This window comes from Aythya marila (assembly GCF_965140915.1).
Source record: "Aythya marila genome assembly, chromosome: 1".
Classification (NCBI taxonomy): Eukaryota; Metazoa; Chordata; class Aves; order Anseriformes; family Anatidae; genus Aythya; species Aythya marila.
In genome coordinates, this window is record NC_139042.1 from 83,254,117 (window position 1) to 83,269,826 (window position 15,710).

Here is a 15,710-nt window from a genome sequence, read left to right on the forward strand (position 1 = left end):
CCCCGCCGCGCCGCAAGCCACGGCGGGGCGGCCCCGAGCCGGGCTGTGCCGGCTGCGGCGGGCAGCGCCGTGCGGCCGGGCTGAGGGCGGCGCGGGGCGGGGCCGAGAGCGGGGCCGGGGGACAGGCGGCGGCGCGGGCAGCCCCGGCTTCCTCTGGCGGCCAAGATGGCGGGGGACGAGGCGGGGGTGACGCTGGGGCAGCCGCACCTCTCCCGGCAGGACCTGGGCACCCTGGTGAGGGGCGGGCGGGGCGCGGGGCCGTGGCCGTGGCCGTTGGGTGGGCTCCCCTCAGCGCCCTGCGGCCCTTGGGCTCTCCCCGCGGCCTGTGACCGCGCTCGTGTCGCGCTTCCAGCCGTTGGTGCCGCCGCTGCGGTTCGGTGCTCGTCCCCCAGCGGCTCCTGCGCCTCCCCGCCTCGCTGCTGGGCTGCGGCTGCGCCTGCTCGGCCCTTTTTTCGCCCGTTTTCTGCCCGTTTTCCGCTCGGCCCGAGTCGCGTAGCTCAGCCCCGCCGGGCTGCGTGCCTCGCGCGGTGCCGCGGAGCCTCCGCTGCCACCTGCAGGGCGCTCGGCACGGCGAGCCTCGTCCCGGCGAGGCAGGCAACAAGGAGTAGCGGTATCAGGGCAGTTGGTGGGCAGAAGCTGCCTCGAACCCGGACGTTTTGCTCGTGTGGTGCTCGAGAGTAGGGTGGGTGGTGTCACAAGGCTGTAGTGGGTGATGCAGGCAGTATGCGGGCTGCAGAAATGCCATATTTGGCCAGGTGCTGCCAGTGGTTTCCAGCAGCAATCTGCTGAGGACAACAGATTTTTTCTTCCAGTACACGAGGTGGAAATAATAGTGTTGGAGGACAAAGTTGTCATTCAAAAAATCAGAATCAGAGCCATGGCGTTAATGACGTCCCTCTGCCTACTTACTCCACAAAGCTGCAAATATACCTGCATTTATACACTTTCTCTAATAGAACCTTAATCTCAAAGAAAACTAACATCTATTGCCAGACCTTTCTCTTTAAAACATAAGTACAGTTGGCTGTGTAGCCCGTGGAAAGGTAACATGATTTTACATGTTGCAACCAATTCAGTTTGGGGATAGATGTGAGGTATTTTTATTTTTAGAGCTTCCTTTTGAAGCTTTTTGTTTTGCTTACTTTTCTTCTGTCTTTCTTTAACACTGCAACCTCTTCTGACTGTAGGCTTTTTGTCCTATTCTGCATACTTAAAAAAAAAAAATGGAATGCGTAACACTAGAGGTGCTTTAATGAGCTCGGTTGGATTTTGCTTAATAGAACTACTGGATAAATTTTAAGAAAATACATATAGTACTCTAAACGTTTAGATCCAGGATGAATAAATTGTAAAATCTCCTTCATACAGGATGTTACCAAGCTGACGCCTCTGTCACCAGAAGTCATCAGCAGACAAGCCACGATTAACATAGGTAACAACAAAATTCTGAAAAAACGAGGGGCTGGGGGCATCACAATGTAACTTATTGTGGTGCTCATGTGTTAGCATATGGTACCTGTGTTGAAAAAAATGAAGAAATCCTTACTGAAGCACAGTAATGTAGATAAGGTATTCTTACTATAGATTTTGTCAAGATGCAAGAAGAGACCAGTCAAACCATTTTAACTTGAAAAGACCTGTGATTTTACTTCAAGAATGCCATGTTGAATTGCGTGGGGAGTAGTTGCTAAAGTAAAGTTTATTATACCTTAAAATTACACGTTGAAATGAGTTTCATGAAAATGCAAATCACGACAGGGCAAAGATCTGCGCGTCAAGAGACAGTTCTAGGGTGTTGTGCGTTTAAGAAACCCATATTTACTGTGATGGTACCACTGGGCGTGCTGGCTCCAGAGAGTTTGGGGTGATTATGTGTTGACCATAATAGAACACTGCACAAATTAAACAATGGCTTATTGACAAACATCTGTTTTTAAACCATAGGTACAATTGGCCACGTAGCCCATGGAAAGTCGACAGTAGTCAAAGCTATATCTGGAGTTCATACTGTCAGATTTAAAAATGAACTGGAAAGGAATATCACCATCAAGCTGGGCTATGCTAATGCAAAGGTGAGTTACTGGTAGAGATAGAGCAAATATGTTGCTGATATATTTCAGGGTGGATGGAAGCTTATAAATGATTAACGGTTAATTAAACCTCTCAATTTTTAAAAATTGCTTCCAGATTTACAAGCTGGATGACCCGAGCTGTTCCCGACCAGAGTGTTACCGATCCTGTGGAAGTAGCACCCCAGATGAATTCCCTACAGATATTCCTGGCACCAAAGGGAATTTCAAACTAGTCAGGTACCTGCTGTAAAATGAGTGGTGCAAATTGTATTTCCTTTATTTGCATTTGCTTTACAGAAATGAAAATAGTCAGGATTGAGCTGTGAGCTGAATGATAACAGACTGCGTGCTCGTAGATGCTGAGATGGGACACCCCGATCTGAGGCATCTCTTAAACTGTGTTCTCTGTCATTGTCTGTTTGCAGGACACTGAAGTGAAACGATGCTTTGTTCTACTCTTACCATAAGTACATTTTTCAAGCCACCAGAGTAAGAACTAATGTGGACTTTGCAAACTCATCTTTAAAATTCATTTCTGACGTGTGGCTTTTTTTCCTGCCTCAATGGATTAAAAAAAAAAAAAGTTTAAAAGTTTTCCTAGTTCTAAAAATGAATCTCTTAAAGCCTGATTCTTAGTACTGGAGGACAGGCGTCCTTCATTTACTTCACAAGCATAGCATGGTCATTATGCAAGCATCGTAATCACAGCTGTGGTTGTGTGAGTCTGTACAATGATTGTTCAAATGAGAGTAGTCACAAAGGCAGTTGTATGACAGGATTCCTGGTTCATGCTTACGTATAAAATAGGCGTCCTGCTGTAGTCATGTGTTTCCTCCTTTTCCTCAGATTCCCAGTAGAGCACTAGTTCTAACAATAGCTTCTGTCCGAGTGTGATTGTCGTGCAGCCATTTTTAAGCTATTGCTTTAAAGCTTTAGGTTCTTTATCTTGCTGTTTATTTGCTTATGGTAGATTTTTAATGGTGCTGGTGAAGCGGAAAATTAGTCTCTTGCTTTTTGGTGGCATGCTGCAAGGTTTCTTCATTGAATAGTTTCACACAAGAATGTAGCGTGTCGACTGTTATCAGCTGCACAACGCACTCATAAGATTGGAGCTAGCAGCTGTAGTGCTGTCTCTGGATAAATCTTTGAAGTGCAATTGTTACCATGTAATTAAAGATGCATCATTTTCTAAAATTGGAGTGAGAGGCATCTTAAAAGAGATCAGAGAGATGGTGTACAATGTGCCAGTTCCTGTGTTTTTTTTGTTCTGGTGCATTTAAATCTAGTCTAATTTACATGTATTTTTTTGAAATATTAAAGCAATAACTAGTGTGAGTATATGGTATTGAATCTTAGAACTCAGCCTTTCTGTAGCCTTTCCATAGTCTTTGTGTTCTTAAGTGTATACTTTTAATATATTACTTCTCAGCAACTGTCTTGAAATTTTGTTTGCTTCTTTATTTACTTAAACTTGTTCTGTTTTTATTTATTTATTTTAACTTGTGTATCTGCTTAATCATTCACATAAGTCGGAGAAGTTGTTGATAATTGGCTTTTTTTCTTGTTTTTTTTTTTTTTCTCCCTTTCTTCTACAACAGGCATGTCTCTTTTGTGGATTGTCCTGGCCATGATATTTTGATGGCTACTATGTTGAACGGTGCAGCAGTAATGGATGCAGCTTTACTGTTGATAGGTAAGAATTGTTACACAAAAGCAGGTCTCTATTTTTTTTAATACCATAAGGCAGCTTTGTATGGGTTTTGAAATCTAGTGGGGTGGGGTGAGTGGTTAAAACAAGAGAATGCTTTTGAGATGTGTTTAAGAAGCTTAAGTGATGTTACACTGAAAATACGTTCCAACAAGCTTTTTTAAATACAGCTATACATGGTCAATAGCCTGGTAGCCATCAGTTGGCCAAGATAAATCTCTGTAGTGAATACTACTGTAACATTTATATTTTATGGAAATGCATTGGATACAGTTACTTTTATCTGAAGCTTCAGTTTGCTTTAAGTTTGTAGTCTTAGTCATACAGGAGAGTACACAGCCATCAGTATGAGCAGTAAATCCAGGTGAATATGGGGCAAATGCAGGTACAGGAGATTGAGCTTGACTAAAACAATTGTTCTGATTTGCAAGTGATCAGAAATAAGTAAAACTCATTTTTATATTAGTGAAACAATAGAATGCTCTACAGGGATACATGGCAATTACATTATCTGGACAGGGCATGTCAACAAACAAGAACACCAACTTCAGATATTGAAGTTTAAATAGTCCAAGGTAACTGATAAATAGGGAGTGACATCTTAAGTCTAGAAAGTGTGATAGACCAAACTAAAGTGAGATTAACTGTCATAATGGCACATGGGGTCAAAGTTGGCTTCTTGGATGGCCAGCTGTACTGATAACTGCCCTATTCACATACTTAATGTCTTTACTGTCTGTATTACAGTTTGGGGATGTTGCTGGTTTTATTGTTAGTGGTAAGAAAACTCTAAAGAATTTTAAGACCTTTCTTGAAAGGTCCAGTACAGTCAGTACTGAGATGTCTAGAGACCTAGAGGGTGGCATGATTCAAGTAGATGTGAGTTAGCTGTCAGTATCTTGGGAAACTTTAAATCTGTTTCCACTGGGAGCAAGTAGAATGGCAGACTGGTTTTGCAACCACTCATCTGTCATATTCTGTGGATGCTGAATCCAGCAGTTCTGGGAAAGAGTGGGTGTTTCACATGTAGCTTATATTTTTTTTTGTTTGTTTTTTTTAAAAAAAAAGGCTGACTTTTTTTTTTAAAAAAAAAAAAAAAGGCACAACAGAAAAATGTCCTAAGTGCAGGAGATTTGTCAGTCTCTCTAGCTTCTATATCACAGTCCCTTTTCTTCTTTCAGCTGGCAATGAGTCATGCCCTCAACCCCAGACCTCAGAACATCTAGCTGCTATAGAAATCATGAAACTGAAACATATTTTGATTCTGCAGAATAAGATTGATTTGGTGAAAGAGAGCCAGGCTAAAGAACAGTATGAACAGATTCTTGCATTTGTACAAGGTAAGTTTTCACCAGCAGAAATCCAGTCAGTGGTGGAAGTTATTCGGTGTTGAGACATAGAGATGGTTTTTGTTTGTTTGTTTTTTTTTTATAAACGTATAGAAAAGCCCTGAATTGGACTTCACTGATACACATGGTCTGTTAATCTAAAAAAAAAAATAAGTGATTGGAGTTGTGCTTCATGTTTTGGTTCATGAAAACTGACTTTAAAATGAATGCCAATGTATCAAATGTTTAGGTATCTGATCTCTCTGAGGAAATTCTCTTAAGACTTTTTCTGCTCACCCAGAAGCAGATTACCTTTCTCAGTTTTCATAGAGCAACTGTAAAACTCCTCTGTGTGGAGTTATCCAGTGGCAACGCGAAGGTGGTTTCAGACTGCCTTGGAAAAGTAGGTCTGGCTGGTTTGAGCTAAGATGTTGAAGGGAAGAGTGTATGTTGTGATACTGCCTTGAGAAATACGTGTAAAGTGTGCTTCAAACTTCATTAGTGCTTATAACAATGACAGAACACTTGGTCATGCTTCTATAAATATTATATTAAGGCTTGATGTGGAACTGGTTTTAGGTACAGTTGCAGAAGGAGCTCCAATAATTCCAATCTCAGCACAGCTGAAATACAACATTGAGGTAGTCTGTGAGTATATAGTGAAGAAAATCCCAGTCCCTTTGCGAGACTTCACATCCGAACCAAGGCTTATTGGTATGTAAATGCTTATCTTCGGGCTTTTGTGATTTAAATGTTTCCTACCTTTACCTACACTCAGAACATCGTGTTGCAGAATGCTCTAAAAAGACATGGGCTTAAAAGGAGCATTCAGTTTGCTCTTTAAAACTCTTTTCCGAGACCTGTATAATTTGTTGATAGCGAAATTAAGCCAGTTAAATCTATCCAAGGTAATTGTTCTTTTGTATATGTTCTGTGTGTCCATCAGTAGTAAAATGCAATAAAGATGAGAAATTTGTCAGTATCTTAAACATTAATTGCTGTGGATTTAAACTTGATTTAACAAAGTATAGACAGGCTGTTTCGTTTGAAAAGTAATTTACGTGAAAATCCTATAGTTAGGGTAGCCTGGTTAAATTTCCTGTATTAAAAAGCCTCTGTTCTTGTACAGCATATTTTGAAATTCAGTGCCACTACAATAAAACCACATTTTTGCCTCTTCCCCCAAAACCCACAGAACATGTTCATAGTGCATATGAACGGAGTACATTAAAACAAGGTTACAAAGAAGTTGACGTTGTGAATATTGAAGTTTTCTAAATAGCTGATCATTGCTTTATTTTTCAGGTATTGATATTTAACTTAATGTGTGTTATGCAGAAATAGATTTTTAAAATACTGTTTATATATATGTGCTGCTTAAATGAATTTGAGAACAAATCAGCTAAATATTCATGTTTTATTCTCTCGGAATTATGTTTTCATAAATAGTTGGATACCTTCATAAGGATAAGGAAGTAATTGAAATTGTTGAAAAAACACAAATTCTTTGAAAACTGGCTCTTAAATATAAACTTGTTTCTTGTCCTTTTCAGTAATTAGATCTTTTGATGTCAACAAGCCGGGCTGTGAAGTGGATGACCTTAAGGGGGGAGTAGCTGGTGGCAGTATTCTAAAGGGTGTTTTAAAGGTAACCTTTTCTCTCTTTTTGGAGATTTTTAGTGATAACGAGTAGTTTTTGTACGTTTTCAGTACAAAATTAATCTATGTAGTTCATTTTTTTTAAGAAGAATACAATCATGTGGCACCTATCCTGTCTGTATGTGCATCATTGCTACTTTCCTGTTTTAAAATAATGTAACAAGAAACACTGATTAAAAAAAAATATTTTAAAAATATTTCTGTAATATTTTATTATTAATAATACTGTTTTCATTGCTTAACAAAAGTTGAGGGAGCTAATTACATTTTCCCTGTCCTATCACTCTTACTTTGTCAATTATTTTGTGGAGGAAGGGGAAAAACTTTAAAGGTACCTCTTTTATGAAGGTATATAGGTTCCCACAGGTCTTGCTTCCTGTCTCAAGTATTCTGTAAATATTTTTTTCTTGTGGAATACTGTCAGTGGGTGGGAACTTCAAAAGTTACTGCATTAGACCGGAAAGCAAATTGTCTTTGAGCATTTATTAACTTGTATTTTCTTTTTCTGGTTTATGAATGATCAGTTACACAGATTAAATTAACACAATTTTTATTGGTGCTGTAACACTTCTAAATGAAATGTTATTAAAAAAAATAAACTTAATTTATATGTCACAATTAAAGCTGATAAAGATCCTTTGCAAAAGCAGTTATTTAAAATTAATTGGAAGGAAAAGCAATTGCTTGATTGGCTGTAAGATACAGAGCTTTAGGTATTGTCTGGCTTGCATTAAGCAGTGCCAAAGTCATAGAAGTTCTACAGTAGCCCAAAACATAGGATTTGTATTAACAGTGGGCCTTGGAAGAAGTATGTCTTACCTATGACTAGTAGTTTCTTCATGTTCCTGTGAAACCACCTGTTAACCACTTTTTCACCTTTGTAATTAGGTTGGTCAGGAAATTGAGGTCCGGCCTGGTATTGTGTCCAAGGACAGTGAAGGAAAACTCATGTGTAAGCCAATCTTTTCCAAAATAGTGTCACTCTTTGCAGAACACAATGATCTACAGTACGCTGCTCCAGGAGGTCTTATAGGTAAGGATATTCTCTTACAGAAAGATCTTTCTGTCCAATGCTTATTGAAAACACTTGGTTACTACACTGAAATCCATTGCTAAGTGAAACCAAAAGGGATATGAGCAATTTCAAATACTTAGATGTAGAAAGAGACAATGTGTGTGAAAACTAAGTATTTATGAAATAATTTTCCTGTCACTAGCCAACTTCAATCAATTTAAACTGTTAATTTTATCAGCTATAATGGTAGAATATCTCTTCATGTGTTTAGACAGATCAGTCTTGCTGGCATTCTGAAAGGGCTGTCCAAGTTCACAGGGAATTCACAGTACATTCTCAGTTTATTGTTTTGAGGTCTCATTCAAATATTTTAATAACGTAAATGTGACATCTCCCTTTTGATTACTCCTTGGGACTTTCCTTGTTATGTTGTAGGAGTTGGAACTAAGATCGATCCAACTTTGTGTCGGGCTGACCGAATGGTAGGGCAAGTTCTTGGTGCAGTTGGAGCACTGCCTGAAATATTTACAGAGTTAGAAATTTCCTATTTCCTGCTGAGACGACTATTAGGTGTGCGTACTGAAGGGGACAAGAAAGCTGCAAAGGTCTGTACCCTTTTTAAAAATAAAAAATAAAAAAGTATTTCATGTACTTTTTTTTCTGATTTCTGTTTTAATAACATGTGCTAAGTTTCCTTAATACCTACATTTTTGATGTAGTATTTTGTTTCCTTGTTTGTATACGGTTGTTGCAAAACTGTTACCTCAAATTTTACAGAATAAAGCTCTTCAGAGGAATAGGAATTCATATCAGAGTAGCTTAAAATACTATGAAATACAAATATATCTTCAAGTTACATATTCTTTTAAACACATTGGTAGTTTTCCTTTGCTATCAGCATATTCATTGGTGCCATATGCACACACTGATTTACTTCCTACTTGCCTGCGTTTTGTAGATTCTCTCTTTGAAGAACTTCTTAAAGTTAAATATTTCTGAAAGACTATAGCTGAATAGAAACTGAACTTGATACACAGTATGGCTTTGTGTTCCATGGTCCATTTTATACTAACAAAACCAGAAGATCATACTGTTCCTTCTTAGCGTTAACATCCACAGCCTGCTTCATGCAACAATAAATGAAATACTTCAGTCCTCAGATCCTCTGTGGAATTATTTTTTGAGAAATCATTTTGATGTATGTAGGCATAAGGAAAATGAAAATATCCAGATAATTTAAAAGAACGGTAAAACACTTTGTAGCAATATGTAAGATGACGATTTTGCTTTTGATAGAGTATGTGCAGTTCTAGGTATGTATTACAGTAAATAGGATATACCTTCTTGGGATTTAGGTACAACAAGAACCTGCAGTACTACGTGTATTGGCCTTCACAAGAGTTAAAAATATAAACTTTTTATCCACTGATGCTTTTGCATGGTTTTTATGTGGGATATCTATGGTTTTTACATTTCTCAGCTGTATCATTTTTGTGGCCATTAGGTAATAATGTTCAGTACTGTCGGTGGTATTTCTCTTCATTTGAGGAATTGTGTTGCTAAATGATCTTGGCTTAGTGTGAGCAGGTTATTTTAAATACTAAAGCTTATGTTTCAGACTTCTGTATGTCTTATTTCAGGTGCAAAAACTATCAAAGAATGAAGTTTTAATGGTAAACATAGGATCCTTATCTACTGGAGGGAGAGTCAGTGCAGTAAAGGCTGATTTGGGCAAGATTGTGCTAACCAACCCAGTGTGCACAGAAGTAGGAGAAAAAATTGCCCTGAGTCGAAGAGTTGAGAAGCACTGGCGGTAAGTGGGCAGCAAATTGGTAGAATATCTGGCTGTTATGATATAAACACAAAAAATGCATGGAGGCTAAAAATGATAAGCGGATTTGATTGATGATTAATGTTAAGCTTAGTGCTGTACTGCTCTTTAGATGATTATGCGTACTGTAACTCTTATGTATTTATTCCATAAGAACATAAGGGTATTTATATTCCTTGACCCTGCACAATTCTTGCAGTATGAGGGGAAAGTATAAGGAAACAGGAGCATTCACCCGAGAAGTTCTTACTGTATGAAAAAGAACTGAGGCTTTAGTATCCATGGATGGGTGTTTCAGTTCAACGGGAAAGCACAGACAGGAATTTGGTGCTTCTTGTCTTGGAGATAGCTGATGAATCAGGAAACCCTGCACAGAGTGAGCAGAAGAAAAGAAAAAGATAAGTTCTTGAACAGGAGAAAGAAGAAGGGAAAAGAAATAAAGAACCTAAATTAAGATAGCAAAAGCAGAAAGGAAGAGGAGAATGTATTGGAAACAGAACAGTGCTTTTTTTTTTTTTTTTTTAAAGCCAGCGACTGTCAACTTATGCAAATTTTAATACAAGTTCTGTTCAAAGGCATCTGTCTTTCGTACTTCCCACTCATAAAACATAAGCAAAGTTTGCCAAAAGGACACTTGTCTCTATACAGTATTGTGGGAAGGAACTTGTTGCCTGAGGGAATGGAGTACTGAGAAGGTGGTAAGAAAGCAAGAAAAGAAGAGGAGAAAAAATAGAAAATAAATACATAAAGGCATAGAAGTTAAGCAGCAAATGGCAAAGCAAACAAGATGTACTTGTATGTTCCAGGGAACACAGATTCCAAATGTGGACTAGTTATAAGCTATAAGTATGGTCCCAAAAAGTAGGAAATCCAATGTTAATTGATTTTGGTTACTTTTTTTCGGTGCTCTGCTGATGATTACCGAATCATCATGAGAGCCCCTACCATTAGTGAATGAAATTGAAATGCACATAGTTCCTGTGCATCTCCTTGCTGAAAATGCAAAATGCATTAAAGATAGTTGAGTTAATATGGTCTGCCTGATGACTGTGTAAATGAACATGATCTTAAATTCTTTTAAGTATGTTTTTCTGAGGTGACAATGGCCTACAAAAGGGGCCTTAATATAAGATTACCAAACTGAGAATTGATTTACCTTTATAGGTTGTAGTTTCATTAAGAGTTAGAATTGTTTATAATTTTACTGCCATCTTGTCTGAATCCTCACATTTTTATTTCTCTCTGAAAGTAATGCAGCACTTTCATATAGGTAGAAAGAGATTTAGCTATATTTACAGTTACCTATTGCAACTTATGTTACAAAACCTTCAGATTTTTTGTTTACTGTTGGTGAGGTGCATTCTTAATAGATAACAATCGTGCAGATGTTCTATGTCTCTCATCCTTAGATCTTGCAGGATGTTTTGTGAGGAAGGCAAGTGGGGAAAAAATCCAAAATATGTGAATTGAAGGCTTAAGCACAATAGAAGTACGTTGATTTATTCTGGATATTTCTAACTGCTATTAAAAGTAATATAAACTGTTTTTCTTTTTACAGTTTAATTGGTTGGGGTCAAATCAGAAGAGGAGTGACAATCAAGCCAACTGTCGATGATGACTGAAGAACGAAAAAGAGTGCTTCATTTTTAAAGATGAAGTGCCTATTCCTATCTACTTTGGAGGGGGTATATTTTCACAGTGGAATTGGAAGCTGTGCAAACATTATCTTTGAGTTGTATGGCTCTCCTTGTACATCTTACTGAATTTTACCCTCTTACTAAAATACTAGTCATTATCACCATTAAAAGTGTAAAAGAAATGTTGTAGAAGTGGGTTTCATTATCCACATTTTAGTAGAAATTAATCGCACATGTCTCACGGCATGTCTAATTTATGTTTTCTCTTTCAGACATATCTGTTTAATATCAGTCAAGCCAGCCCCAGTGTAACACACAAACCATAAATCTGGTATGGAAATAAAATAATATCACTTATTTTCATTAATTCCTAAAACATATTGAATAACAAAAGAGAGCAGTGATTGCTCAACCAGTACAAGAATTAAACAAGCAAAAAACATCCTTTCCCGGAAGACTAGTACCCTTTCTGCACAACATCTTGGTTTATTTAGTCAGCTGTTTACAGCAAAAGCTTTCTTCTGAAATTTGTATGGTTCTGACTGTAGGATTGTGATTGTAGTACATGTTATAATTAAGATGACTTATATTTGTCACTTTCAATATTACAAGGAGCTTTGGATAAAACCCCAAAGAAAAAACACAAACTGGATCTGAATTGACAGTACTTTTTTTTTTTTTTTTTTGAACTTACGTTAGAATGGGTTTACAAAAAGAACAGGATTAACTTGAAGCATAGCTGTTTATCCTTGTGGAACTTGTGAGCAACCTGGCATATTGTAAATTAAGCTATTGAGCAATTACTAGCTGTGATTTTGAAGTATAAAATAGCTGGAAAAGGCTGTTAAGGGAATGATTTTGAAGGACAAAATCACAATGAGATGAGAAAGGTATAAAAACCACTTTTGCTTTCCTGGATCACATACTCCTTGGAAGAAAACAATGTAACAAACTTATTGTGGGGTGCTAACACTCATTCTTTTAGGTTTAACTTCTTTTCATTTGTCCTAGTGTAATTAGTTGTAGGTATTTCATATAGTAGACTATTTAGCAAGTCATGCTGCTTCCCATATTTTTATACAAAGTACTGTCTTCATTTTCAAAATCTGGTTTGAGCTACTGTGTTTAGGATGGTCAAGGGTATTCTAAGGGTAAATATTGTTTCACTCATCAAAATGGACTTCAGTGAAGCAGACTGGTTTTGTTAATGATTTCACACTGTATTTTGTGTTGCCTTATTCCATCTACATTCTTGTACTCAGTTTCTCCATTTGTAAAGTACTTCTACCTCACACAGTGTTGGGACTAAATGCATTGATTTTTGTATAGTGCTTCTCCTTTTAAAAAAGTGTCAGATACAGTTCTTCCTGATTCTCCTAGTACTTGACCAGTATACAGTGAACATGGATGTTTCAAAGATTGCATCTTCAATGCTTTGGAAGCTCGTTTATGTAACTCTGAATTCTAAAGACTTGGATAAACTAAAATCTTACCTAGTTTGGTTGCATGAGGGCACAGAAGCGAAAGTAAGCCAACACAGTCAGTGCCAGAACAACTCTGCCACAAAATTGAAATCTACTCCAAAGAGTTCTTCCTGGATGCCCTCAACGTGTGGGTCTAATACTAAAGAAATGCTAAGCCAAAATGCTTCTGATATATTGGTTAAGCACCCACAGGCATTTTTAGGCATCCATGTATTTTGGAGTTTAGGCCTTAATGTCTTGATCTGAAATTCAAAAGAAGTGCTATAATCTTTCCAAAACACTTGATGTATTCCTTCACTTAGGTAGGTAATAAATGCAAAGTACTAGTATTGTCCTAGTGCTGGATCAGTAGCCGTAACTACATCACTCCATCTCAATATCCATAGGTCATTACTTAGCTTGGGTCTAAAATATGGTTTGATACTGCTGTAGTTAATATCAAATTTATACATTAGGTATACGTTATCAGTAATAAAAGTGCTTTATGAAATTTTGTTTTGTTCCCTCTGAAACATTAAGCAATACCTTGTTTGGCTGATCGTGTGCACAGGAACTGATGGGAACTAGTGAGCGAGTAGAAGCAATTGGGTGCCAGGATGGTAAACCTTGATTCTGGTCTGTTTTTACATCAGCCTGCTTTCACGGTGGCTTTTCCAACAGACTTGGCTAGGTGTTTGAGCAGCTGCAGCCCTCTCCTACAGCAGTTTCTTTTATTTGGAACTTCCTCCTGATGGTGGATTAGGCTCATTGTATGTGGGTGTATGCTGTGTCATGCAGAAAAAGAGTTGCCTAAGAGTGAATGGTTGTTCAAGAATTGTCTGTCTAGAATGAAGTCTGTTCCTGATCCTCTCCAAGAAAAGGGATGTTAGGAGCATGCGTGGGTGGTCTGAGTTGTGAACTGGGATTTATATATGACAAAGTGTGCTATATATTTTGTCACACTGTGGTGAATGGGGCGTGTAAAATGCACTTTGTTTTTTTTGTCACTAGAATTTTCCTCTAACTGAAAAGCTTTGGCTCTGCTGGTATGAGTATTAAAAAAAAAAAAAAAAAAAAAAAAAAAAAGGTTTTGATTTAGATGTAAACATGAAGCACATGACAGTAGTCAGAGCCAAATACAAATGTTGTAAGTGTAAATATGTAATGTGCTGATGTGTCTGTGTACAGCCACCTGGCATTCACTGGCTACAGAGATGAAATTGAGATGCCATGATCTGGATGTATGAAAGTAGAAGAGAAGATCCATACTAAACTAAGGAAGTTAATTATTTAATGTTCTTGATTTGAATGAAAAATAGTAACAGTACTCATGTGCCCTGTCCCTTTACTAAGGATCTGTTTGAAAGGAGCTCTTTTATTTGAACCTTTTGTAGGTCAGATTTAGCAACGTGAACATAGGTGCCTGCTTCAGGTGTGTTGGATAGCCAAGGCACGTGTATGGAACTGGCAGCCATCGGTTCCTGCACTCTGGAGCAGTAGCTGGCAACCAGGCAGGATACAGCAGGGCATCTCAGGTGGCACCAGGTACCCGTGTTTCAGTAACTGGATCTCTTCCAGTGATCTGTTAGCATTTGGTAGGTGGCTTGAGGAGGGTGCTAGGGTGGAACCTCTCAGCTATGCGGAGGAAAGTAATGTCAATCACAGAACAGCCGAGGCTGGAAGGGACCTCTGGAGATCATCTGGTCCAACCCCCTGCTGAGCAGGATCACCTAGAGCACATTGCACAGGATGGCATCCAGGCAGGTGTTGAATATCTTCAGAGAAGGAGACTCTACAACCTCTCTGGGCAACCTGTGCCAGTGCTCTGTCACCCTCACAGTGAAGAAGTGCCCTCAGATATTCAGCCAGAACCTCCTGTGCTTCAGTTTGTGCCCGTTGCAACATCATACATGTACATCTGTGCCAGGCCTCTCATCATCTTAGCAGCCCTCCTCTGGACTCGCTCCAGTAGCTCTGTGTCCCTCTGGTACTGGGGAGCCCAGAACTGGACACAATGCTCCAGGTAATACATCACCTCACTACATATTTTGTAAAAGCATTCCAGCGTGTCAAAAATCCATGAGACCGGTGTAAGTTAGCTGTCTTTTAATGAACCCGTAACTGGTTCTCTATTAAAACTTGTAAGACACATTGGCTGCCGGTCATTCCGAGGAGTTCAGTAACAACTTTACTGGAAGAAAATCCATTTTCCTTTTAGGAATTAAAAGAGAATCAGGTCAAAGGCTATGCATTTCTGTGGGCAGCTTGGATTTAAAATGTGGTTTCAAGGCCAAATCATCTGTCGTAAGATTGTAGGTAACAGAATGTGGGAAATCCTGTTCTTGCTTTCCCCAATTAGGAAATTAACCTTCATTTCCTTAGGTATCTAATGTAACTTAAGACTTCATACCGTTGTGCTCTATCTCCATTAAACTAAAAATAAATTCCGGTCCATGTGCATACATCAGTCGCACAGGTCCATTAATTCACACTGGTAATGCAATTAAAGCCAGGATGGTGTAACTGTAGTATTACAAGTCCAAGCAGTGTGTATTTAAAAATATATATATATATAAATAAAACCATAAAATCAAAACATCTCTATTTTTCCTTCCCCAAGATTCTGGCTGTTTCTACTTTTTAATTATTTTTGAGAGTTACTCTGCACTGATTAAAGAAAGGAGGCATGCCCGAGTGTCTGCAGAGCATCTGCATGGCCATTTCCTAGGATACGAAGCTGGTTGTGCAACAAGGAGGTAACATGAAGAGAGCATTTCCCAGAATTGTGGTGGTGCTGCTGCTGTTAACAGTTTAAAAGCTGGCTTGCAAAGCCATGATTTCACAAAAATACCGGGGAAAAAATGTCATTATCTTAGTAACATATTGGTATTTTCTCTAATGCTTTAGTATGTTTGTTGGTTAGGGTATTGCATACGTGTAACACTTGCTCAATGCAAATAGGACAGTGAATGGATATGCAGGAAACTAATTCTGTGA

The 15,710-nt window shown here is 38.5% G+C and overlaps 1 protein-coding gene across 1 annotated transcript; it reads left to right on the plus strand.

The window, feature by feature from the left end:
• Positions 1-33: 33 nt before the first annotated feature.
• Positions 34-11,432, plus strand: EIF2S3 (eukaryotic translation initiation factor 2 subunit gamma). Its single transcript, XM_082759524.1, has 12 exons — positions 34-234; positions 1,369-1,432; positions 1,945-2,072; positions 2,188-2,309; positions 3,671-3,765; positions 4,962-5,120; positions 5,688-5,822; positions 6,662-6,756; positions 7,656-7,800; positions 8,218-8,387; positions 9,423-9,595; positions 11,172-11,432. Exons 1-12 carry the CDS (start codon positions 166-168, stop codon positions 11,233-11,235), a joined length of 1,419 nt encoding a protein of 472 aa, XP_082615650.1. The 5' UTR covers positions 34-165; the 3' UTR covers positions 11,236-11,432.
• The last annotated feature ends 4,278 nt before the right edge of the window (positions 11,433-15,710 follow it).